The sequence below is a fragment of the Canis lupus genome, chromosome 26, assembly GCF_048164855.1.
Source record: "Canis lupus baileyi chromosome 26, mCanLup2.hap1, whole genome shotgun sequence".
In the NCBI taxonomy this organism is placed as follows: Eukaryota; Metazoa; Chordata; class Mammalia; order Carnivora; family Canidae; genus Canis; species Canis lupus.
The window spans coordinates 22,997,288-23,024,603 of record NC_132863.1 but is presented as its reverse complement, the minus strand read 5'-3'; the positions used below and the strand labels follow the sequence as shown (position 1 = coordinate 23,024,603).

At 44.1% G+C, this 27,316-nt stretch overlaps 1 protein-coding gene and 1 long non-coding RNA gene across 2 annotated transcripts; one reads left to right on the top strand and one right to left on the bottom strand.

The window, feature by feature from the left end:
• Positions 1-375: 375 nt before the first annotated feature.
• On the bottom strand, positions 376-11,405 carry DEFB123 (defensin beta 123). The gene is made up of 2 exons (XM_072800456.1): positions 11,123-11,405; positions 376-623 (listed from the first exon to the last, which is right to left on the bottom strand). Exons 1-2 carry the CDS (start codon positions 11,388-11,390, stop codon positions 478-480), a joined length of 414 nt encoding a protein of 137 aa, XP_072656557.1. The 5' UTR covers positions 11,391-11,405; the 3' UTR covers positions 376-477.
• LOC140618268 (uncharacterized) lies at positions 9,792-26,909 on the top strand. Its single transcript, XR_012018463.1, has 2 exons — positions 9,792-10,131; positions 26,673-26,909. It is a non-coding gene; the product is annotated as an uncharacterized lncRNA (long non-coding RNA).
• Positions 26,910-27,316: the final 407 nt, after the last annotated feature.

Here is a 27,316-nt window from a genome sequence, read left to right as displayed (position 1 = left end):
GTAATGATTTATTATTAGCTGATCATTGAGGTTATGGAGATTAATCACGTAACTAGTGATGGCTAGTAAGAGTACAATACAATTACTAAGAACAAGCGGAGTGAATCTCTGAAAATGAACACCCTCTGCTTTAAGCCTGCTACCTCAGAAAATTCTGGAAACACAAGGATGTATAAACACACTTTTCATTAGCTGCCAGGACAATGACATCACCGTATGTCTCATAGATTCCAGAAGACTTCACCGCACACTTCTGAGACAGTGAGATTGAAAAAGGCAAATACTATCTTATTATTATGATGAAACTATTTTGACTTCACCCGAAAGGGGACTTCCTGAGAACTGCTGGGGTAGACTAGCAGGCAAACACAGAGATCAGCCACACATGTTTATTTGACAGAATTTAGGAATCCACTGGGGCTAGACTCAGGGCATCTCCCTACATCTGCATTTTCATGGCTTCTGGCTTCCAAGAACTTAAAATGGCCATAGATTTTCTCTCGGCTGGAACTTGGGCTTCACACAGCACAGTTTATTATTTGTGCAGTAAACATAGGTCCTTTCTCTCCTGGAGCATTTCTGGCGGCATTTGCCGTGAAGATTCCAGCATCTTTGGGTGCCACCTGACACAAAAAAGAAAGAAGAATGGAGAGATTATTAGCCCTGAGAAGAGGTATTAAAGCAGGTGTGCTATAGAGGGTCCTCAGGTTCCCCTGCCTTTCACCATTGGCCTCCTTTTTCTTTCCTTCCCTTTTTAAAAGTTGTGGTAAAATTGTGGTAAAAGAACATAAAACTTACTAGTTCAAGCATTTTATTTTTTTAAGTTTGTTTGTTTGCTTATTTATTTATTTACATAGTCTCCATACCCAATGTGGGGCTCAAACCTATGATCCTGAGATCAAGATAGCATGCTCCTCCTACTGAGCCAGCCAGGTGCCTCCACCCCGCTACCCAAGCATTTTAAAATGCACAGTTCAGTAGCACTAAGTACATTCACAAGTGCCTTTGTGCAACCACACCACCACCATCTAGTTCCAGAACTTTCTAATCATCCCAAAGAGAAACCCCGCACCCCTCTCTCCAGCCCTGGGCAATCACCCATTTGCCCTCCTCTCTATAGATCTGCCTACTGTGGATATCTTACGCCAATGGAATTATACAATATGTGGCCTTTTGCGTCTGGCTTCTTTCACTTAGCATGTTTTCAAGGTTTATCCATACTGGTTGTTTTTTGTTTTTGTTTCTGTTTTTGTTTTTGACAACATTCCATCACTCTCTTCATAGTTTTATTTTTGTTTTGTTTTGTTTTGTTTTTACCAAGGCCTATCATTAAGAAGGTGGCTCTCCTTAGTTTTTTTCATTAATTGTAGTACAGGACACATAACATCAAACTTATCATCTCAAACATTTTTAAGTGCACAGCTCAGTGGTATTAAATACATTTGCATTGTGTTCAGCCATCATCATCAGCCACCTGAGCAACTGTTTTCATCTTGTAAGACTGGAACTCTTATACTCATTAAACAGTAATCCTCATTCTCCACTCCCCTGGAGCCCTTGGCAATGACCCATCTACAGTGTTTTTGGTGTCTTTCCTGTCCTGGATTCTTAACCAACCAACAAACTGTAAGGCTTGCAAACACAGCTCTTGAAAGAAGTGTTCAGACAATTGTGGGGGTGGAATGGTACCCATGGCCTCAGCCTAGGGGCACACAAATGCGGAACAGTTTTGCTATTCCAACCACAGGCTTTGCAGCTGTTAAAGATGAAATCCTCCACTTGAGCCGAACAGGGACCTGTATCCTTCTCTTTGTTCTGTAAAAGCCCCAAGCCTGCTCTGACTTGGATCTTCAGGCATTCCATCAGTTGAACAAAGCCTGTTACCTCCAGTTGTCTGTTAAACCATAAAGCTTGGGTCAGTTTCAAGCCATGACTATTCTCTATTTCATTAGTTTGTAAGTTAATTGTAAGTTTCATTAATTTGTAATCTTTTTCTTTTTCTTCCTTTCTGTTATAGGTTTTGACCAGGTTTATATTGTGGTCAGGAGTAAGCTTTCTTTGAGATTATCTTTTGACCAATACAGAAGAGACTATCAGGGGAAATTTGTGAATCAGTGGAAACTGCATTGTCCAGAGCAGTGATTCTCAACTGGGGTGATTTTGCTCCTGAGGGGAATTTTGGCAATGAAATGTGTGGAGACATTTTTAGTGGCTGAAACTGGTGAGACGTGTTATTGGCAATTAGTAGGTAGAGGCCAAGGATTCTGCTGAATATCCTACAATGCGTAGGACAGCCACAACAAAAAATTATCTAGCCCAAAATGTCAATAGTGCCCAAAGGTCAATAATTGCCAGTAGTGTCAATAGTTCCTGGTCTAGGTAGATCACAATCTTTAGGGTGATCTGATTTTGATTAAGTGGGGGTTATTTTATAACCCAATGAACTGTTGATAAATAATAGTAGGGCAAAAATAATTATTTCTCTATATTTGCAAGGATATTCTGTTGCACAGAGGTTCAGTTGACTCCCTTTCTTCCCCTGCACCATGGGAGGGAAAAAAGCCAATTTCTATTTTTGCTTTGATTCAGTTATAAAATCTCCCTTGTTCTCTCATTACGAGTTAAATAAAATCTTTAACATGTGTTCATATCTATATATGTACACATATATACACACATATGTTTATTTACATATATATGTATATGTATGTGTGTGTGTGTATGTATATATAAGCCAGGAGTTTGGTGGTATTTTACAAATTATCTTTTAAAACTTCTTTTGAGGGGATCCCTGGGTGGTTCAGCAGTTTAGCGCCTGCCTTCGGCCCAGGGCATGATCCTGGAGCCCCAGGATCAAGTCTCGCATCAGGCTCCCTGCATGGAGCTTGCTTCTCCCTCTGCCTGCATTTCTGCCTCTCTCTGTCTCTGTATCTCTCATGAATAAATAAATAAAATCTTCAAAAAAAAAAAAAACCCTTCTTTTGAACCTTGAGCAAATTGGCATCATAAGAACTATATTCTGGGGATGCCTGGGTAGCTCAGCAGTTGAGCGTCTGCCTTTGGCCCAGGGTGTGATCCTGGAGTCCCAGGATTGAGTCCCACATCGATCTCTCTGCATGGAGCCTGCTTCTCCTCCCTTCTTCCTATGTCTCTGCCCCTCTCTCTGTGTCTCTCATAATAAATAAATAAAATCTTAAAAAAAAAAGAACTAGGTTCTGAAAAAACATCCTGAGAGAAATCTGATGTGTTATAGAGACAGTTAAGATGGCTAACTGGTGTTTTTGGACTGTCTGAAATGGAGCTTGAAGGAAAATTTGACCCACAGTAAAGAAAACCTATAAATTATTTTTTTAAAAAGATTTTATTTATTTATTCATGAGAGAGGCAGAAACACAGGCAGAGACACAGGCAGAGGGAGAAGCAGGCTCCCCACAGGGAGCCCAATACAGGACTTGATTCCAGGACCCCAGGATCACAACCTGAGCCAAAGGCAGATGCTCAACCACTGAGTCACCCAGGTACCCCCAGGGTTATTCTTTTTTTTACAGACTTTATTTTTAAGTAATGTCTACACCCAACATGGGGCTTCAACTCACAACTTCAAGGTCAAGAGTCACATGCTCCACTGACTCAGCCAGCCCAGTGCCCCCCAAAACTTACAAACTATTCTAAGACAACGCTGGTAGAGAAGTTTTTACTGATTAATGAGGGTAGCGCTGGTATATGTCCCACCTGCTAGCTTAATCATTCTTGGGAAAACAGTGTAAGTGGGACATGAAAAGGAACCACCATCTCAGGGACTCTATACAGCTCCCTAAATCTCAAGGATTTGAATACGTACTATCAGCCTTTTCTATGGAGGACTAGATGCTTTTCCTTGCCAGAAAGCAACAGCATTTCCTGTGACTAGAAACAACTGTAGTTTGTCTTTCCTATTTGGGAAGCCTTATCTGGTGCTTGCTTCGGCACCACGTATACTAAAATTGGGAAACCCTATCTGCCTTTCTAGTGACTAAGGTGCTCTTTTGATTGGGACTTTAATTAAGGAATGACAATTTTGCCAAAAATCATGCCTTATCATCTTCAATCCTCAGAAAAAATAAGTAGAACTCGTTATAGATTAAAATTAAAGCTTCCTATACTGACAGAAGAATTCAGAAGGCCCTGGAGAGCCTGAGTGACTCATAATTTATTTGTGGGTCTAATATTTAGTGTTTTTCTCCCTCAGAAAATTATAAAAGGCCATGATATCTTGACCAGCTCTTTCTTGTTTTCTTGCTGTACAATTGGATTAAGCTGGAACAATTTATTGCCTTTTCACGTCAGGAATTAAACTCTCACTCTTGAACTCAGTGGTTGGGGTTAACTGCAAAACACCTGTTCTCATGTGGTGATGAAAAGAATTGCGTGAAGAAGCTGAAAAACTTGGAATCAAGATGGGCTTACCCGGACTGGGGATAGGTTTTATGCTATGGCAATTTCTAGAGAAACAGTCTGGAGGACATTGGAAAAGTTCATCCCACTGCCTGAGTTTTCCATGTGTTCATTCATGAAGCATCTGAGCTGCTGACAATGTCACTAAAACACTAGTGTAGTCTTTTGCCAATTCTGAGTTCCAGAAAACCATTGTCTGTCATCACCTGGCATTAGACATCATCCTGTTATGTGAGAGAGCCAGATGGGCAAATGGGGGTAATGTCTGCCACATTCACATTTCCTAGAAACCTTTCTGATGTGTGCATGTGCACACACGCATGTGTGTGGTACGCATGTGAGTGCATCTGCATAAGCAACCAAAACATTTGTTGAGTGAACAATATAGTCTGACCTCTGGGACCAATGAGTTTGCTTCTGGTGGCTTTTCCTGGATATTCCAAACAGGACTCTGGTCCTGGGTGCACATTTTTGTTACTGATGCTTTTTCTCTTCATAGGAATATCACTCATTAAGTGTGCCCTATGATGTCTAATCAAGATCACTTTTTAAAAAAATTCATGAGAGACACAGAGAGAGAGGCAGAGACCTAGGCAGAGGGAGAAGCAGCCTCCGTGCTGGGAGACAAATGTGGGACTTGATCCCAGGGCCCCAGGATCACAACCTGAGCCAAAGGCAGATACTCAACCACTGAGCCACCCAGATGCCCCTAAAGATTTTAAGTAATCTTTACATCTAACATAGGGCTTGAATCCACAACCCTGAGACCAAGAAGCCCATGCTCCACCAAATGAGCCAGCCAGGTGCTCTGAGAAAAAAAAATTAAGATTTTATTCATTCATTCATGAGAGACACAGAAAGAGAGGCAGAGACATAGGCAGAGGAAGAAGCAGGCTCCGTGCTGGGAGCCCAACGTGGGACTTGATCCCAGGACTCCAGGATAACGACTTGAGCCAAAGGCAGATGCTCAACCACTGAGCCACCCAGGTGCCCCTAGATCACTTTGAATGGGAAGTATTAATATGAATTCATGAGGTATTTTATATGTATTCAATGTGTTGATTTTCATACCTAGCTCTATCTGATGAAAAGATGTGGAACGAAGGACTAATTTAGGGCATTGAATACCTCTAGCATCTAGATCATGGTTCTGAAGTACCATTTTCCTACTTAAAAAAAAAATCAGAGCTTCTTGAAGAAATGTGGAATTCAAGATCTAGGGCAGGAATTGTGCAAGATGAACCTAGAATATCTTGTCACACCAGATAACCAGTTATGAACCATTGAAACTGCTTTTGTTACTTCACAAAAGGACAAAGTCTCAAGTCACATCGGTCTGAAACTTTGTATTTGAAATCCTATCTGCAGGACTGGAACATTACATTCTTTCCTGAGGAGCCAGTTTTTCAATACAGAAAAGTATCCTTGATTTCAGACCCAAGGGCAGAGTGTCAGAGAAGGGGTTTTGGGATGTGAGATTCCACATCTCTCTTAATTTTGTACTTTCCATAGAAATGGGACCCTGAATCCATTCCTCAGCCTGATGTTAATCCCTTTACACATGAAGTCTATTAAACACTACTCACAAAGAAAGACAAATACCATATGATCTCACTCGTGGAATTTAGGAAACAAAACAGATGAACATAAGGAAAAGGGAGAAAAAAAGAGAGGGAGGCAACCCGTAAGAGACTTTTAACTATATGGGGCACCTGGGTGGCTCAGTGGTTGAGCATCTGCCTTTGACTCAAGTTGTGATCCCAGGGTCCTTGAGATCAAGTCCTGCATCAGGCTCCCCATGGGAGCCTCCTTCTCCCTATGTCTCTGCCTCTCTCTGTGTGTCTCTCATGAATAAATAAATAAAATATTTAAAAAAAGATAAACTTTTAACTATAGAGAACAGACTAAGGTTTGCTGGAGGGGAGGAGGGTGTGGGATGGGCTAACAGGTGTTGGGTATTAAGGAGGGCGCTTGTTGTGATGAGACCTAGGTGTTATATATAAGCGATGAATCACTAAATTCTACTCTTGAAACCAATATTACACTCTAAGCTAACTAACTGAAGTTTAAATAAAAACTTGAAGCAAAACAGAACAAAAAACACAACTTCATTTACATTTTACCCGAACTTTGTCCCTCTCCTTAATCCTATAGAAACTATTTGCTCCTTCTTTTGCCCCACGGCTCCTTAGGTGTGTATTTTCCTCTGCTGTGCCAAGTTATCTGTCAGACTGCAAGTGAGTCTCCTGTGGTGTCTATAAGATAGACTGCATCATAAGGAAACTATCAAAGAGTGGCAGGGATATATCTAAAATAAGGCTACCATAAGCCAAAGACAATTTGGGACAATTTGAGTTTCAACAGGAATAAAGATTGCATTGAATGAAAATTCATCAAATATATTAAAAACTATTTCATCACATTTGGGGGATGATAGGAAAATAGATCATTATCTTGCAGATTCACACATTTTGGGAAACCACCAAGCATTTATTCTGTTTTTCTTATATAAATTGTCCTACTGAGTAACCAAATAGTAGATGATGAGTGTCTTTATTATTTTAGTATAATAAATTTCCAGCAAACTAGTGAAAATCATATAATAGAATATCACCATTTTGCAATGCCCAAAGAATTAATGTGGGTGAGCTTTGAGCATCAGTGATTATAAATGTCACTAAAAGAGAGACAACCAGGATACTATGTGCCTCCTGATGAAAGAATATTATTATCATCAAAAGTTTACCAAAAAGGGTAGAACTTGAGCCTGATTACAGCCCTGGATACAGGTACCAATTTTCAGGAAATAGAGAGGTCAGAGGAAGGCACTGAATTTCACCTTGAGTATGCAATCAGTAGAGTCTGTGCATGGGAAAGCGTAGCTCAAATGACCCAATGGATAAATTATAAAGACCAAGAGGGATGAAGATATAATCAAACATTAAAAAATTAAAAGAATCTCAAGAGATGGCAGATTTTCAAAGTGAGCATGTCAACAATAGGGTGTCTAGAGGTGCATACTTAGCAATGGAAGTATACAGAAATGCAAAGAATTGATGGTCATAACCAGTGGTGAGAGTGAGGGGAAAAGATGTCCTCATACGTTGTTTTGTCTCTCTGGAGGCTATTTAGCAAAAACTTACAACATTTTACTTTATTTTAAAATTAAAAAAAACTTACATTTAAAAATTATGCACTTTTTTTTTTTTTTTTTTTTACCCAGCCATTTCCTTTCTAGATGTCTGTCCTAGGAAATACTCCTATGTATAGACTAAGAAGCTTATACACTCAAGATACTAATTAAACAAGTGAGAGATAGATACCTGCCCTCAGAGAACTTCTAGTTTAGTGGGAGGAGAAATAGCCATGAAAGAAATAGCCACCCAGACATTTGACTGACCAGGGTCGTAATGACAGTTATAAAGGAGGAACTCTGGGTGTTTTGAGAAGATATAATGTAGATATAATGTGGCAAACATAAGTGACACGTCTCCCCTAAACCTAATTTCTGCTGGGTTCTCGGGCTTTACATATATGTCCTGAATTTCCACAATTAACCTAACCTTAATATTTTGAACATATTAAAGTGGTATATATTTCATCCTTCTTTCATCTCGAGACCCCCCTTGGTTGCCAAAAAGCAGCATCAGGCAGTTTCTGGCATTTAGGAGGATGTTACATAATAGTTAGAATGACACGTCACTGCTTAGCTTAAACAAGAAGAGTTGTTTTAGTTCATGATAAGAAAATAATTTCTAGGGATCCCTGGGTGGCGCAGCGGTTTGGCGCCTGCCTTTGGCCCAGGGCGCGATCCTGGAGACCCTGGATCGAATCCCACATCGGGCTCCCGGTGCATGGAGCCTGCTTCTCCCTCTGCCTGTGTCTCTGCCTCTCTCTCTCTCTCTCTCTGACTATCATAAATAAATAAAAAATTAAAAAAAAAAAGAAAATAATTTCTAAACCCAAAATTTATCAAAAAGGATCAGGAGCTCCTGATCCAATTTCAAAAGCTATTTTATATATTAGGTGGCTTGATGGTTTCAGAAAATACTGCCTGACCATAAGCCATAAGATGTAAAGGCTGAGGGTCCAGCTAAAGAAACTTCTGTTGAGTCTCTGTTATCACTGCTATACCCAACAGGAAGTAGAAGGGAAATGTTTTCTGTAGGGGAAACGGGGTACTTAAATCCACTTCTTTCATCAGGACCAGCAGTTGGTGGCCTGAAAGCTCCTCTAGAATCCACACCCCATGTCTCGCAGCCATCAGACTGCTGGACCTACCAGCAGGCTAGAAACTAAGGCCTTTCACTCCTCCCCTACTAGGGGTCTGCTGATCGACCTAAATACCTGGGAAGTAGAGATAAGTAATGTGAGAAAGACAGGGGCAAGAGTGTCTTTCTAGAAACGCCCAGATTGGTATGGAGAAACTCCCAGAGGAGAGGGCATTCACTCCTTGCCTCTCAGAGCAGCCCAGGGAAACTGCTAACAGCAGGGATACAGCACATCATGGTGCCACCAGGAGGGGGATTAAGAAATGGTCGAGGGAAGTGGCTGAGTGTCTTCCCTTTGCTCTCCTGTGGCATAAAAGAGATCTAGAAGGCCCCCACTTTTCTTCATGTCTCTAGTGGACATAGGAAAACCAGACTGTCAGCCTGAGGGAACTGCCAAGAGTAGACCCCTACACAGAAGGTTGTATGTGTGGAGGGGGTGAACAGCCCGAACCTGTGGACCAGAAGGAAAATTTGGCTGAGCTGAAGGGCTCAGTCAATGGGGCCCTCAACAGGACCAGGATGTTTCAACAGTCATGGGATCCCGTATCAAGTGCCATCAGAACACTCACTGACCTGTGACACATGAGGGCCATTGTCTCAGAAGTCAGTGAAGGTCTAGCACAGGGCCTTAGCCCAGTTCCTCCTGCTCCTGCCCCAGGGCCTTTCCACATGGTGTTCCCTCCAGCTTGGATGTTCTTCCCCACAAATTTACATGGCTCACACCTTATTCTCCCTCAGATCACAGTGAGCCATTTTATGGGCACCCCTTCGAAATGGCAAATCTACCACCCCCTGGTATTTGCTATCACCTTTCCAGCCTAATTCTGCTCATTATACTCATCAGCTATCATTGCATATGTTTCACTTAGTTTTCAAAAAAATTTCTGCCTTCCTCAGCAGAACGTAAACTCAAGAGGACAGAGACTTTGCTCACCTTATTTTGTTCTGATTTGTTTAATGCTCTGACTCCAGAACCTATCGCAGTGCCTAGAACATGAAATCCACTCAACCGTGCTTATTGAATCACTTAATTCCTTTATGACATATCGAATGACTTTCTCCTAAACCCAGATGCTGTCCAGAGAAGGGGAAGACGAGAGAAAAGACAGAAGAAATACTGAAAGACGGAGTATTTGCTCGAAAGAGCTCAATTAACATGGAAACCATTTTTTTGTCCCACCAGCGGGATGGAAGTTCCTGGGAAAATTCAGATGATTTATGGAAAGTAAAGGAGATAACATTGTTTTGCATACATCTTGTGTTCCATCTCTCCCCTCAATCTGATACTACGGCACAAACGCTATTGTAGCAGTTTGAGAGGAGGAAATTGAAACTCTGAGCTGGGGAGCTGCTTGCTAGAAGTCACGAAGTTAACAAATGGTGGGGCATCCTGACCAGGTTCTGAGGCTTTCGTCTGTACCCTGTGGTGAGTGGTGTGTCAGGCATTTGCCACAGGCAGATGCAAGGGCTGAGGTCAGCTTGGCTGAGGAAATTCACACAATCTGACTCTCTGGGCAGGTGGGGTGAAAGCCTTGGTATGGGCAGATCCTCCAGCCAGCTGAGCAGGAGGGGCGGACAGCTAGGCCGGGATGGTGGATCGGGCAAGACTGACCGTGGCCTGGACTGGTTAGCCTTCCCATGGCTTCCTCACCTGGTAGTCAAGGCCCATCAACACCTGAACCTTGAATGCTTCCTCAGTTTCCCCCTCACGATGCCACTAACCCACTCAATTGTGTGCCAGTTCCCTGAAGGCGCCAGGCGCTCTCCCACAGCTGGACCTTCCTTTGCACAAGATAGTTTCTGCCAGAGACACCCTTCCTACTTCCTTCTTTTCTCCTTTCCCTTCTAATCTCAACATACTTTTGGGACTCAACATCCCATCAGGAGGACTCTCTTGGCCCTCAGACTGGGCTGGTCCCTCCCATATGCACCTGAGATCCGTAGACCCCTCCGTCACTGCTCAGGTCACTCTGGATTGTAAATGTCATTCGTTGTCTCCCCCAGGGCCGCATCCTTTATCTCTGTGGCCCTAGCCACAGAGGCAGCAACAGTGTAGGTGAGTTTTTCTCTCTGGTTAAGGTGGTTGTGATCTTTACAAAGCCTCCATCATTCTGGGGACTATTTTGTAAAAGGCCCACTGTTGCCTCCTTCTTCCTGCTTCTCCTGTGCACTCTTTCCATTCTTTGTCACACGCGAGGCCACCTGCACCTGCTCCCGGAGAGGGAGAGAGGGACGGGGAGGCCGCGGGGAAGCTCTGGATGTCGTGGTTGGTACCCAAGCTTGGGCTCTTGCTGCGAGCCAGGGGCCTCCTCTCTGAGCTTCTAAAAGGGGAAGTTCCCATCCTCCCGGGCCAGGGGATTCCGAGACCAGGCCTCAGTCTCCACCCCCTTGCCCCTCCTGGCAGAGGTCCAGGTTACCTGGAGTGAGCTGGGTCAGGAGCAGCAGTGCAGCCACAGTCAGCCAAAGGAGCTTCATGGCTCGAAGTGGCCCCAGGCGAGGCTGCAAGTCCGAGGCGATGGCAAAACTAACGGGGCAGGGCTCCAGCCTCTCTGGCTGGCGGTCCCTTTGTTCAGCCGGAACGATGTCACCGGCGCGTGCCCTCGGCCGCCCGCGGCTTCGGCCCCCACACTCCCTGCGCCCAGGGTCTGCGGCCACTCTTGCAGCTGGCACGCCTCCTGTGGTCATTTGGTCGTCGGGGGTGGGAGGGGGAGGTAGGGGGAAGTAGCGGGGCAGGCAGCCGGGCCCCAGGTCCTTCCGCCCGCTCTAGAGCGCCTGCCCCGAGGGATCGCCAGGGGGCGCCACGCACGCGGGACGCAGAGGGGCCGGGGAGACCCCACCCAGGCGCCCGCGGCACCTGCACGCTGCAGGTGAGCCCACCTGGTGTCCCAGGCAGAGGAAGTCCGCCCCGGGGCTGACGTTGGGGTGGGAGTGAGAAGCATGATGTAACTGGAGGGAACCCGTGAGAACGATGGTGAGAGATGAAGCTCCCAGCACCAGCCTGGCCGTGCCCTGGGCCATCCGGCCATCCGAGCGCCAACCGCGCCGGGCACCTGACGGGGGGGGGGGTGGGGGGGTGGGGGGTGAGGGGGGGGTGGGGCACGTCTTCTGGACTCCGAGCTGAGCCCCTCCTTAGATCCAGGAACCAGCTGTTGGGGTCCCTCTGAACTCCCAGGTCTGGAAAGCCCCTTGTCTCCCTTTTGTTCCTGTCGTCACTATTCTGTTTTTAGGGTCTTCTTGTTCTTTCAGTCTTCCAACAGTGTGTGACCAGTTCCCAGAATTAAATATCCCGTGTGGCTTCCATTTCCTGACTGGACGCTACTGGAGACAGACGTCAAGGGTATAAAAGCATATAGAGGGTTTACAAGACAAAATGACTCGAAAACTATATCTGTAGGGGCAACAGAGTGAGGAGGTTGAAGACTGAAAAATAGGAAAAATAATGAGGTCAGGAAGTGTAAACAACTTATTTTTAAAGATTTTATTTATTTATTTATGAGAGACACAGAGAAAGGCAGAGAGAGAAGCAGACTCCCTTTGGGGACCCCGATGTGGGACTCGATCCCAGGACCCTGGGATCATGCCCTGAACAGAAGGCAGATGCTCAACCACTGAGCCACCCAGGTGCCCCTAAAAGGCTCATCTTTTCAAACAATGTATTCCTTGAGATTCAATCTGGGAAACAGCAGAACTGTAACAGTATTATGCGACAAGGAATTTATTATAAGAATTATACTCTATTCAATTGCAGAAGGAGCTGGGAAAGTAAAGACTCCCTTTGTACAGTCACTAAGGGAGCTGATGTAGAAGTCTGAGAAACAATGGACAAAAATACATATAGACAATTCACAAAAAAGAATTAAAAAGCTCTTGAACATGTGAAAAGATGTTCAACTTTACTCATAATAAGAATTAAAAAAAATCTGCTGTGGATTGAATTGCCGTCCCCCTCCCCCGGCCCCCAAAAGAGATGTTCAAATCCCAACCCCAAGCACCCGTGAATGTGACTTATCTGGAAAGAGAGTCCTTGCAGATATAATCAAGTTAAAGTGAAGTTATACTGGATCAGACTGAGCCTTATAAGAAAAGGGAAAGGAGTGAAATTTGGACAGAGACACTAAGGGAGAAGCATCGTGACAATGGAAGCAGAGATTGGGGTGACACTGTTGCAGGTCAAGAGAAACAAGGCAATTGCCAGAAGCTAGAAGAGAAGCACCAGACAGATTTTCCCTCTGAGCCCCCAAGGAGGAAGTGACCCTGCCAACACTTTGATTTTGAACTTCTAGTCTCCAGAACTGTGAGAGAAGAAAATTTCTGTTCTCTCTCACTCTTTCACAAATCAATCAATCAATCAAGCAACCTTAAAAAAAAAAAAAGAGGGGCCACTGGGTGGTTCAGTCGGTTAAGTGTCTGCCTTCGGCTCAGGTCATGATCCTGGGGTCTTGGGATTGAGTCCCATGTTGGGTTCCCTGTTCAGCGGGGAGTCTGCTTCTCCCTCTCCTTCTGACTCTCCCCCTGCTCATGCGTGCATGCATGCGCGCTCTTTCTCTCTCTCAAATAAATAAATAAAAAATCTTAGAAAAAAATAAAATTTCTGTTATTTTAAGTCACCCAGGTTGTGGTCCTTTGTCATGGCAGTTCTTGAAAATGGATACATCATCATATCAAGTTTGTTATTACTAACACTAATGTATCTTTAGGTGTTTATGACAATGAACAATGAATATTGTTTCTGCCCAAATGGAAACATCCGTGCCCTTATTCCTTCTTTTCTGAAGAAAAAAAAATCTGCTCCAGGTCATTTAGGACAGCAAACTCTTAATGTATTCACTTACTTTCTTGTGGACACTGAATTTACCTCTGAAGAAATAAAAAGGAAAAAAAAGTACTGCATGTCCTATCACGTCTGTCCTTATCTCCAACTCCAGCCAAATAAGTTGTTGAAAAAGAAGGCATTTCTGTTGAATCTTTAAAATCTTGAATAAATATTGAAATAAGATATACTAAGTATTAATGTGAATAATGCTAAAAGGGGGACTGTGCTGTGCTCTGGACAACACAGAAACTTCCAAGGCTGAATATCATTGTGGTGCAGACAACGTCAAGGTTCTATGAAGCCAACTGTAAGAAGAGACTGTGGGCTGCTGTTGGTAGTGGTAATGAAGGGCTGTTTATATAGTTTTTCCATAAAGACACCAGGTGGGGGTGTCTTCCTTAAAACATTTACCTGGATCTCCAACACAACCCTGTTGGGGGTGCTGGTGTTGTCAAAGGCAACACCTGCCAGCAACCAGAGGTGTACTGGGGGGAGGCCTAGTAGCCCATGTGCCACATTAAGATGACAATGAAACCACAAGAATCTTGGACAGACAGCTTGGTCTTTACCACAAATATGGGAATGCCAGCCTTCCAATATATGGCCACTCTTCCCATTCAGAGTACCATAGAAGACTCATACCGTTTGTTCCAGGCATTGCGTTCCAGGCAAAAGTGAAAAGACAGGACATGATATTTGTTGAGAAACTAGGTAGATGGTTTCCTTCGACAACTCTGGCAGCTTCAGGCCCAAGAGATTTCCTTTCAGAGCTGCTGGGGGCTGCTGAAGCTGTTGCTGAGCTAGGTGAGGAGGCTGGGGTAGAAGGGTCCTTTCTCTCCCCAGCTGGGCCAGAGGGCACTTGCATGGACATTTCTGTCAAGGGCAGTGAAGAGTTGAGACCAGTCAGTTGCTGTTCCACCCATTCTCAACTGTGAGGTTGTCCCAGGGCCTCCAAGTTCCTCAAGAATAGATGAGAAATTCCTTCTCAGTTATGGTGGGCATCCAAATGTTGGCTTATTTGTGGGGCCCCTCTGTGGATATTTCAGAGGATGCACATACTATATTGTTCCCAAAAGTGATGATGAGCTCTCTGGTTGACTTCTTGTGACTCTTCCAGCTCCTGATTCTGGGGACCTTTTGCCTTGGCAGGAAGTCTTGTTCCATGGAGGGTATCCCATCAGGATGGTTTGAGTGTGAACACAGCACTTCATATGAACCGTAGTAACTAAACTTGGTGAGGATGCGTTGGACCTACTTTCCCTGGGAAATGTCATGGACTCCTCTTTTGGCCTATCTGGTACCAACCAGATGGCTGCATCACAATTTACTTACCCAGACCTCTGTGTGGACATGTAGGTTGCTTCTAATTGTTTGCATTGTAAACAGTGATAAACATTGTGGTTATGATCCCATTATTTATTTATTTTTTTAATTTTTATTTATTTATGTATGATAGTCACAGAGAGAGAGAGAGAGAGAGAGGCAGAGACACAGGCAGAGGGAGAAGCAGGCTCCATGCACAGGGAGCCCGATGTGGGATTCGATCCCGGGTCTCCAGGATCGCGCCCTGGGCCAAAGGCAGGCGCCAAACCGCTGCGCCACCCAGGGATCCCTTATGATCCCATTATTATTTGTAATGGTCAATGCCAGATATTTCAACAAAGAGGACTGGAGAGAAAGTATTGGCTAAACAGGTATTGACGAAAGGAGAGAGGATGTTGAAATGACACAAAAATAATAATTGCTGGAAGCAGCTCTAGCTCCAAAGGTTGAGGGAATAAAAGGAGGAGGTTGGAAGTATTTGCCTGGACAAGGACCCCACAGGGTTGGGATCTATACTTTGAGGGAAAGGAACTTCCTAGCTCCTACAGGCACATCAGAACTCAGAGGAGATGCTTGCCCATCCTCTGACCTATGAGGAGGGGCACCAGACAGCTGAAGTTGTTCCCCCAAGAGAAGTAAAGAGGCCTATGTTAGGGTGCCTGGGTGGCTTGGTTGGTTAAGTGTCTGACTCTTGGTTTTGGCTCAGGTCAAGATCTCAGGGTCATGAGATTGAGCCTCATGGTGTTGGGCTCCAAGCTCAGCAGGGAGTCTGAGATCCTCTCTTTCCCTCTGCTCCCCCCCCACCACATGCACACACGCGTTCTCTCTCTCTCAAATAAATAAATAAAATCTTTTTTAAAAAAGGCCTGTGTTAGGAGTGCAATTCACAAAATATGGAAAATTCAACCATAAAAAGCAAACGACCTGATTGAAAAAGAGGCCAAAGATCTTAATGGACATCTCACCAAAGAACTATAGATGGCAAATAATCATATAAAAAATGCTCCAGGGGTGCGTGGGTGGCTCAGTTGGTTAAATGTCTGCCTTAGGCTCAGGTCATGATCTAAGGGTCCTGGGATGGAGCCCTAAATTGGGCTCTCTGCTTAGGGGAAGTCTGCTTCTCTCTCTGGCTCTCTCCCTCCACCAATGCTCTGTCTCTCAATTTCTCTCTTTCAAATAAATAAATAAAATCTTAAAAAAAAAAGGAAGAAAAAGTGCTCCACATGTCATTGAGGAAATACAAGTTAAAACAGCAATGAGATATCACTATATGCTATTAGAATGCCCAAAATCTGAAACACTGATATCACCAAATGCTGGCAAGGATGTGGAGCAACAGAAATTCTTATACTCTGTTGGTGGGAGTGCAAATGGTGCAGCCACTTTGGAAAACAGTTTGGTGATTTAAAAGATTTTATTTATTTATTTGACAGAAAGAGCACAAGTAGGCAGAGCAGCAGGCAGAGGGAGAGGGAGAAGCAGGCTTCCTACTGAGCAGAGAGCCTGACTCAGGGCTTGATCCCAGGACCCTGGGATCATGACCTGAGCCAAAGGCAGACGTTTAACCAACCTAGCCACCCAGGTGCCCCAGCTTTTTTCATAATTGCCCAAACTTGGGAGCAACCAATATATCCTTCAGTAGGTGAGTGGATAACTTAACTGTGGTGCGTCCAGACAATGGGATACTATTTAGGGCTAAAGGAAATGAGTTTGCAAAGACATGGAGGAATCTTATTAAACACACATTACTGAGTGAAAGAAGCCAATCTGAGAAGGCTGCATACTCTATGACTCCAACTATATGACATAGGCAAGAACTATGGAAACTATAAAAAAATCAGGGATTGCTAGGGTTGGAGAGAGGAGAGAGATGAATAGGCAGAGCATAGAGGATGCAGTGAAAAATGCTTGTATGATATTACAGTAATGGATATGTCATATATTTGTCCAAACCCACAGAACATACAACACCAAGAGTGAATCGTAATGTAAGCTATGGACTTTGGCTGATTATAATGTGTCAGTGTAGGTTCATCAATTGTAACAAATAGTAGGGGATATTGATAATGGGGAGGCTATATTTGTGTGGGAGCAGGGGTCCTATGGGAAATCTCTTAGTTTCCTCTTAATTTTATTTTAAGACTGCTCTACAAAAATAAAGCCTTAAAAAAAGTATAAAGGAGCCTAAAACTAGCTGCTGCACACAGGGTGAAAGGCCATTGCTGAATTGGCACTGAGAGGACAGGGAGAAAGAAGGAGCTAGTCCTTTCGGTCTCCTTCAGCCTACAGTCTGTCTCTCTATCGCCCCCTATTGGCAGGACTATCAGAAACTGGCAGGGAAATGAAAAATGCAGTTCGCAGTTTCAGCCTCTGCATCGCGGGGCAGAGACTAGAAGGGTTGGTTTCCATCTAATACAAAGTTAGCTTAATAATTGGCATATTAGTGATCCCGGAGTTCTGGGATCGAGTCCCACATCGGGCTCCCTGCGTGGAGCCTGCTTGTCCCTCTGCCTGTTTCTGTCTCTCTCTGTGTGTCTCTGAATAAATAAAATCTTAAAAAAAATAATTGGCATATTATTCCCTTAATAGTGAAAGGAAAGGATGTTGTGTCTTTTAGCTTTTGCTATGTAGCAAGCATTTCAAAACTTAGTGATATTATACATTAAAAAGTCATTATTTCTCAGGGCACCTGGCTGGCTTACTAGGTGGAACATGTGACTCTTGATCTCAAGGTTGTGAGTTTAAGCCCCATGTTGAGTATGGAGATTACTTATAAATAAGATCTTAGGGGCGCCTGGGTGGGGCAGTCAGTTAAGCATCCAGCATCTGGTTCTTGGTTTCGGCTGTCATGATCTCAGGGTCATGAGTTTGAGCCCCCAGTTGGACTCCAGGATCAGTGGTGAGTCTGCTTAAGACTGTCTCTCCCTCTCCCTCTGCCCCTCCTTCCTTGTGCTTATGCTGTCTCTCTCAAATAAATAAGTAAATCTTAAAAAGAAATCATTATTTCTGGGGCACCTGGGTGACTCAGTGGCTGAGCGCCTGCCTTTGGCTCAGGTCATGATCCCATGGGGAGTCTGCTTCTCCCTCTGCCTATGTCTCTCCCTTTCTGTGTCTCTCATAAATAAATAGATAAAACCTTTTAAAAAATTCATTATTTCTCTTAAGTCTATCATTTGGTTGGACCATTTTTGGGGGGGCTGGGTTGGCTCAGCTGGGGCTGGATGGTCTAGAATGGTATCACTCACATGTCTGGTGATTGACTTGATGGCCACTGCAGATGCCTGGGTCCCACATCTCTCATCAGCTAGCAGGTTAGCTTTGGTTTGTTCACATGATAGAAATCAAAGGGTTCCCAAGAGCAGCAGTAGGATCAGTACGGTGGGGGGATGTATCTCAACTTGTGAGCACTTTTCAGATCTCTTACATCCTGTTGCTAATGTCACATTGGTCTAAGCAATCGCTGAGGCCAGCCCAGATTTAAGGGATGGGGAAATAGATTCCATCTCTGTTGGGAGGAGGGAAGGGAGGCTCAGAAGACAAATTGACCAAAGTAAAGTCAGTTTAGTTTTAGCCTGACCCGTAACCTAAAAGTAAGCAAGTCATAAAAAGAGTCACACCATCCAACTCGTGGAAAAATCACAAGACCCCGCTCCCTCTGGCAATAAAAGCCACACAGGATGGACATTCTTGAAAATTGCTCCCTGTGGGTAATTCCAGGACAATGGAAAAACTAGCTGAATGTAAGTGATAAAACTGAAGGAAAAGAGTAAGCCCCTCCCTGTATAGTTGGCTAATTAACCACAAAAGACCTTATAATATCTTTCGTTAGAGGTGGGTGGGTCTTCTTCCTCACCTACGGAAGAGACTGCTACTTTATCTATGAAGTAGCTTCTTTCTTGTTTCTATGCTTAATGAATTTTTGTCTCTTTCTCTAAATGGCTTGCTCTTGAATTCTTTCTTGTGTAAAGCCAATAACCCTCTTGGGGAGGATCCTGAGGACCTCCCTCATGGGGCCTTGACCTCTCTCATCAGGAGGAATTGCCAAATATGGTGGACAACTTTGCAATCTGTTACAGAAGGTACAAAAAACGTCTCAGTGTTACCAGATCAAATACATGGGTAGAGTTGAGGGAATATCACAACTTTTAAAATGTCAGAATCTAACTTCCTATTACAGAGTGACTGTGCTCCTTGGCTGGGAATTCACTGGTGAAACTCCAGTAGATAGAAGATTTCTGCTATGGAGTGAATGTTGTGCTCCCCCTCCCCCCCAATCAGGTGTTGAAACCTTAATCTTCAATGTGATGGTGTTAGGAGGTGAGGCTTTGGGGGAAGAAATTAGGTTTAGGCGAGGTTATTAGGGTGGAGATCCCTGGATGGGGCATTTGTAAATGCCCTCATAGAGAGGATAAATACCGGAGCTTTCTCTCCTCACCACGTGAGGGCACCAATAAGGCAGCTATTTGCAAACTGGGGAGAGGGCTCTCACCCAACACTGAATCTGTGGGGCCCTTGATCTTGGACTTCCCAGCCTCCAGAGCCCTGAGGAATAAATGTCTGTTGTTTAAGCGCTCAGTCTGATATTGCGTGATAGCAGCCCAAGCTGACTAAGGTAATGTCTCTTTCAGAAGTTTTGGCATTGGATCTGATTGATGACCACATTCAGTCAAATTCCCATATCTGAACCTATCACTGAGATTCTGATTGGCTGCACTTGGCCAGATATCCACTGGGTCACGTGCACCTTCTGAAGCCAGGAAGGTGGGGCCAGCGACCCTGGAACCCCATCAGCCGAGGATGAGGAAAGGGTAGTTGCCCAAAGGAAAATCCAGGTACTGCCACTAGAAGGGCTTGGAATAAATGCTGAGTGGGCAAGGAAGACAGGCTGGCCACCACGGAGTACTGGAGACAGAAATCCTGGATTGCAGAGTTTGAACGTGTAAGGCTTTGGAAGTTGCCAAAGTCCTTCAGGAAGTTTGCACCAATGCTCACTGCTACAAGCAGAATATGGAAATGCTACATTTTTGATCCTATGAAATTCTGGGGTTATTATTTTTTTTAAAAAGAAGCTCTTGCCAGTTTGAAAGGTGAAGAATTCTTTTTTTTATTCCTTTTTTAAAAAGACTTTATTTATTCGTGAGAGACACACAGAGAGAGAGAGAGAGAGAGGCAGAGACAGGCAGAGAGAGAAGCAGGCTCCATGCAGGGAGCCCGATGTGGGACTCGATCCCCGGTCCCCGGTCCCCAGGATCACACCCTGGGCTGCAGGCGGCGCTAAACCGCTGCGCCACTGGGGCTGCCCGAAAGGTGAAGAATTCTATAACTCAATGTTACTTTAATTTGTTTTTCCTGGATTCTGATGAGTCTATGGACATGTGACGTATGAAGTGTGTCCAGAGCTGCGACAGGCTGAACAGGGTGGGGTCTTCTCTGCTCCCAAATGAGTATCCCATGGACCCCATTCCTGAAACAGCCTGATGTAGTGAGATCCATGCAAGGACCATGGGGGAGAATATTAAGGTTTAAATAAAAATACATAATAGAATCTTTGCGCATAACTATTCAAAGAGTGGCCCAAAGTGGGACTGTAGTTTGCAAGTGCCATTTGGCATATGGGGTGTGGACATCCAGGGAAGGGGCCTCTGACTCCAGAGTATAAACAAGAGTTGGAGCCTGATGAGGACAACCTCGTGAATCCTTATGTAAACCCAATTAACCTGGCCTATGTTGGCAAAAACATGAAGTTCTTCTGCATTCCATTTTCCATGATATTCAGCATCCCAAGAACCATATCACATGAGGACTGGGTTTATCCTTATGGCTCAGCTGTTCCAGTCTGCTCTTTGGTGAGACTGAAGCCCAAGGAGGGAAGCAGTGGTCCACCTAAGGTCACATGCCAGTGAGCCCATACAGGGAGCTCAATTATTTTCATTTCTTTCTCCCCCTCAATGCCCAAATCCTCCCTGACATGGAGCAGGGATGGGGGGGGGGGCTCTTCTCTTCGAGAGAAAAGAATTAGATGTATTTTTCCCAAGGTCTGAATGAATGTCTTTTCTTCTCTATCCTTCTGCTCCCAAATTGGAAATCTGTTTGAAAATGGTAATAGTGGATCTCTGGACCAGATAATGTAGGACTCTGTAGAGCAGAATAAAGATTGTCTTTTTTTTTTCTTTTCTATGTATGGTGTGGAGTCTTGGAGGATTTTAAGTTGAGTTATTTTCTCTTTTTTTTTTAAATTTTATTTATTTATTTACGATAGTCACAGAGAGAGAGAGAGAGGCAGAGACACAGGCAGAGAGAGAAGCAGGCTCCATGCACCGGGAACCCGACGTGGGATTCGATCCCGGGTCTCCAGGATCGCGCCCTGAGCCAAAGGCAGGCGCCAAACCGCTGCGCCACCCAGGGATCCCTTAAGTTGAGTTATAAAAAGGGCTGACATGTATTTAAAAACAAATCTTGGGACGCCTGGGTGGCTCAGTGGTTGAGCATTTGCCTTTGGCTTGGGCATGGTCCTGGGGTCCTACGATGGAGTCCTACATCAGGCTCCCCACAGGGCATCTGCTTCTCCCTCTGCCTGTGTCTCTGCCTCTTTCTCTGTGTCTCTCATGAATAAATAAATAAAATAAAATAAAACATTTTCTGGCTGTTGTGTGATTTCTCCCTGCAGGTCTCTGAAAGGTGAGAGTGGATAAAGCGAGGCACGTCAGCTCAGGGGTGAGCTGTGGGTGTGGAGGGGTCAGGGTGGTGACTGAGAAGTCTGAGGGAGGCAGGCTGTTCCAGGGCTGAGCACAACTGTGGGAAGCTGAGGCACGTGTAAGTGGCAAGTGTTCCAGTAGATTAGAAGGCGCAGAGTCCAGATCTCTCCTTTGCTTGTCACTTCCTCAAGACCAGAGACGAGTCCTTGAGTTGCCTGAAGACATGAAGGCTTTTTTGCTGACTTTGGCTGCGCTGGTGCTTTTGTCTCAGGTCACTTCAGGTAACCTAGGAATCTTCAGGGGGGAGGCATGGCATGGGAGGGGGTCTCAACCCGGATACCCCAATGCCTGGGAGGATGGGCTGGCAGGTGCCAATGTGAAATGCTACTCATCCAGGGAAGAGGGAAGAGCCCCCAAATCCTGGGAGGGACCTACCCCACCATTTACTAGCTCTGTGACATCTCCAGCAAACCACTTGGCTCCTCTGAGTTTTAATGTCTCATTCTTCAGTTTAGAATAATAAGTCAGGTTGAAGGCTCAACATGGAACACACTGAAATTTAATGCAACACACATAGCCTCTTTATTTTCTAAATCCCTAGAAAAGGAGAACCAGCACCCAGCCAGATATCTTCTCCAGTAGCAGGTGCCAGAACTTAGGCGCCAAGTGTAACTTCCAAATTTTTCTGTTGGCACCCCCAGACCTTGACTCCTTGGTCAGCTCCAGGAGTGGGGGGAGGAGGTCTGGTGTGTGAGGAGACTGGGGGAGGACAGGGAAAGCAGGAAGGAGGGAGACAATAGTCCCTGAAATCACTTGGCTTTTGCACCATTCACAGCTGCCTTAGGGAAGGCAAGATCTCGTAACTACCGTTGCTTGTCTGTGCCAGCCCCTGTACCGGAGCCTTGAAAAAGGTCTAAGTAGGTTTAAGTAGAGAAGATTCTTTGTCAAACTTGCCCAGCCCAAAGTGGTTAGCATGAAACCCTCTCTATAATCTGACAGAAGCTTCTACCTCTGCTACCCTCGGCGTCTCTCTAGTCTTTCCACAGGGTCAGGATGGGAATGGATTGCTTGTGTCTGCTCATGGTAGACACATGCATGAAACACCATTCACGCAGGGAAAAGGGAAGCACCTCCAAACCCCTAGTTAGACCCTGCCCTACCACTTATTAGCTCTGTTCCATTTTCCTCATTATTTCTTCTCCTCCTCCTTCTTATCCTCCTCCTCCTCCTCCTCCTCCTCCTCCTCCGTCTTCTTCTACTTCTTCTTCTTCTTCTAGAGGAAAAAAGAGAGGAGGAGAGGTGGCAGGGGGAGGGGCAGAGGGAGAGAGAATCTTTCATTTTTATTTTTTAAAAGATTTTAATTTATTTATTCATGGGAGACACACAGAGAGAAGCAGAGACATAGGCAGAGGGAGAAGCAGGCTCCCTGCAGGGAGCCTGATATGGACTCGATCCCAGGACCCCAGGACCCTGGGGATCATGACCCGAGCTGAAGAGAAATGCTCAACCACTGAGACACCCAGATGCCTGAGAAAGAGAATCTTAAGCAGGCTCCACACTTAGCACAGAGCCCGACACAGGGCTCAATCTCACAATGCTGAGATCATGATATGAGCTGAAATCAGGAGTCGGATACTTAGCTGACTGAGCCACTCACACACCCCAATATTTCTTTTCTTTTTTTTTTTTTTTTTAATGATAGGCACACAGTGAGAGAGAGAGAGGCAGAGACACAGGCAGAGGGAGAAGCAGGCTCCATGCACCGGGAGCCCGACGTGGGATTCGATCCCGGGTCTCAAGGATCGCGCCCCGGGCCAGAGGCAGGCGCTAAACCGCTGCGCCACCCAGGGATCCCACACCCCAATATTTCTTAATTTGAAATAATATATTAGGTTGAGGGGTCAACAATTCTGGTATGCAACAAATGTAGCTTCTCTATTTTCCATAACTCCTTTAAACTTTGCCAGGAACTTCCCTCCCACTGATGGGACAGTTGGAGGTTGGACATGGCACAGGGGGTGTACATAAACTCAGCAGATAATTATATCCATCTTTTCTAGTTTAAAGCATCCTCTTATTAATTTATTCTGCTTTGGGTAAATGTTTAGTCTTCCAGTGTTTCTCCTTTTACCCTTTCCCCTTCTTACCATGATGGCAGCTGAATTTAGAGGATAGTGAATATGTCATTCTTTATTTAAATAATTTATTTATTCAGCAAATAGTTAGTGGGGCAGGTGCTGGAGATAGAGCAGTAAACCATCCAACTAACCAGGCAACCCACTAACCAATCAAACAACTGCCAACCAACCAACTTACCAACCTACTAACCAACCAACCAACCAACCAACCACCACCAACCAACCAACCAACCAACCAACCAAACATACAAACAAAATCTCTTTCCCAGAGAAAGCGCAAAAGTCTAGGGAGGTGGATTTGCAATTCAAAAAGAGATGTTACAGGAATGTCTCACTGTAAAGATAACATTTGAGCAGAGATTGAAGGAAGTGAGGGGGTGAGCCACCCAAATACGTAGGGAAGAGCATTTATTTATGAGCTGAGCTCTTACAAAGGACACATTTTCCTTCATCTATTTGATTACCTTAGGGTTTTGAGGGCTCAGAGAGGAGAGGCAGGATAAACACTTGACTATCCTTGCTTGTCAGTTTGCAAGATAATGAATTCATTTTCTGTTAGTCTCTGAGATTGAGAAGTTAGTTTTTCCTAAATATCGTTTTGAACCCCTGGCTCTAAGTTAAGAGTCCAATCTATTGCAATTATCCCTATTGAAATGCACATCTTCCTATTCTTGACAGTAGAACCTCTTCAATTTGGCTCTGGAATTTTTTGCATATATCCCCATTAGTCTTTGGTAGCTTGCTTGATATTTTTTAAGGGCAGACTATTTCAGGCTCATTTTATAATTTCCTGTTTAGGAACTCTGGAATAAGCCATATCTTTAAGAAGCTCAAACTTAAATTTAGTTCTTCTATCTCACATCAGTATTTTATTCCTTATACTGAGAATTTTGGCTCTCTAGGTTGCAGAGGATGATGGAATTAGAACACTCCAAAGTTGCTCATTTGATTTATCCTTCATTACATGTACAATAGTTTTAATATAATAACATCAATACTGTCACAGTAACATGATTACTCTAACTAGTTAACATTTCTAGTTAATACCTACCCTCATGATTCTTCTCCCATGATTGTAGTATACTGTATTGATGGTCAGAACATAGCCATTTCATGCTCTGCTCGCTTCTTTTTTAAAAAAAAACATTAATTAATTTATTTGGGAGAGAATGGGTTCAGGGGCAGAGGGAGAGATTGAGAATCTCGAGTGGACTCCCTACTGAGGACAGAGCCTGATGCAAGGCTTTATCCCATGACCCTGAGATCATGATCTGAGTCAAAAATCAAAAGTTGGATGCTTAATCAACTGAGCTACCCAGGCACCCCTCTGCTCACTTCTTTTTATCCCTTGGTAGTTCTGGTTGTACAAATGACTATATTTAATAATGTTCATATTAATCCTATGTCAATGCCTCTCTCATTTGGTTGTCTAAAGCTCTCGCTAGTCAATTCCTTAGAAAAGGCTTGTGGGAACAATATTTCCTGAGTTTCAGGGTCCTGACAACAGTTTGTTTCTGTCCTTTGGACTTGAAAGTCAGTTTTGTTGAATATAATGTTGTTTGCCTACTTTTTTCTTTCCTTGACTATCTTAAATATGTGACACGATGTTTTTTCTGGCATGAAGCATTATTGTCAAAAGTATAATATAGTTTTATTTTTTCTCCCTTATGTCACTTTGTGTTATGGAAGGCCTAAATGCTCAAAGAATTCTTTTTCTTTAATGTCCAGTAATTTTACTAGAATGGATCTTGCTTGGGGTCAATATTCTCAAGTATGCAGTCTCCTCTTTCAGTATCTGTTTTCAAATATTTATCTATTTCAGAAAAATGTATTGAACCTACTTTGTCATATTTGTTCTGTTCCCTTGATTTTGTTTTCCCCTTGGTGCCTTTAGTGGTTTCTATTAATTGTATGTTGGATTTCCTTTACCCATCATGACATCATCAATGTTTGTAACTTTTGGTTGATTCCTTCTTATGTCTTTCTTTCTTTCTTTTTTTCTAAATATTTTATTTATTTATTCATGAGAGACACAGAGAGAGAGAGAGAGAGAGAGAGAGAGAGGCAGAGACACAGGCAGAGGGAAAAGCAAGCTCCATGCAGGGAGCCTGACGTGGGACTCGATCCCAGGACTCTAGGATCACACCCTGGGCCGAAGGCAGGCACTAAACTGCTGAGCCACCCAGGGATCCCTTCTTTCTTTCTTTTTAAAAACATCCTCTTTTTCACTCTGTATTTTTTTTAGGCCATTCTCTGCCATATTTATTTGATCATGTGTTCCTTCCAGATTAGTCTTTACTTATGAAATGATTTTTAGAATCTACAATTTTTTCTGAGGTCCTGTCATGTCATCTTTGAATTTTTTTCATGCAAGTGGCTTTTATACACTATTCATTGGATCCCCACAAGAACTGTTGGAGACAGATGGTGTATCTTGTTCTTAGAAAAGAGGAAATTGGGATCCCTGGGTGGCGCAGCGGTTTGGCGCCTGTCTTTGGCCCAGGGCGCGATCCTGGAGACCCGGGATCGAATCCCACGTCGGGCTCCCGGTGCATGGAGCCTGCTCCTCCCTCTGCCTGTGTCTCTGCCTCTCTCTCTCTCTCTGTGTGACTATCATAAATAAATAAAAATTAAAAAAAAAAAAGAAAAGAGGAAATTGGAAAAGAGGAAATTGCTCTGAGAAAGTAAGTAACTGGCTTGAGTTCTTTCAGTTGGTTGTGGTATAGGCAGACCTCACGTCCAGGTCGATGGGTTCCAATAGTCCCTGCTCCTAATTATTATGACCCACTGAAACTGTGAGAGGGAACATTCAGGGAGAGCAGTGATTGGGATGGGTGTCCAGAAAGGAGGTGAGATTGAGACTCTACCATGACCCTATGAATCTAGAGGTGACTCCGTGTTCTATGATCTTCTGCGAGGCTATTAGCCATCTCAGGCCAGGACCTATCTTCCCTCAGGGCTGATGTTGACTCCTCCCCTTTTTTCCTCTTTGCATTAGGCAGTGCTGAAAAATGCTGGAATCTTCGTGGCTCCTGCCGTGAGAAATGCATCAAGAATGAAAAGCTTTACATTTTCTGCACGAGTGGAAAACTATGCTGTCTGAAGCCCAAGTTCCAGCCAAATATGTTACAGAGGTGAATCAGTGCTTGAAGCCTAAGGGCACAAAAATGAAGATAACCCTGTCCCAAGTCTGATCTCAGCAGATTCCTGAGCTTTATTAAAAAATACCCCTGGCTGTGTTCTGTATTTTTCTCTTAGTACACCTAATCAAACTCAGTTAGAAGAGACTTGGGTGGAGAAGTAGATAGAGGAGAGGAAACTGGACTTACCATGTGCTGGATGTATTTGTTATATCATCTATTTCTTTAGATCAACCTGAGAGGTAGTTATGGTTCTCATTTTTATTTTATGGATAGAGAAACTGAGGCTCAGACTAGTGGAGTGATTCACCCAGTGCTATTCACATAACTAACATGAGGAGATACTGGGATTACATACCGGGCTGCATACAGGCTTGAAAATAGCCCCTTGCCTCCTAGACTATAGCTAATATAAATAGAAATGCATATTGTATTTATTCAAATCTCTCCCATAAAAAGCTAGGGAGGGCAGTATGATAAGGGGGTCCTATTTTCTGGGGTT

Excerpts from the sequence above, each read along its gene's own strand:
- DEFB123 (XM_072800456.1), bottom strand. The coding sequence starts at position 11,390 with ATGACCACAGGAGGCGTGCCAGCTGCAAGAGTGGCCGCAGACCCTGGG. Across the intron at positions 624-11,122 it reads CCTGACCCAGCTCACTCCAG|GTGGCACCCAAAGATGCTGG; the intron begins GTAACCTGGACC and ends TTTTTGTGTCAG.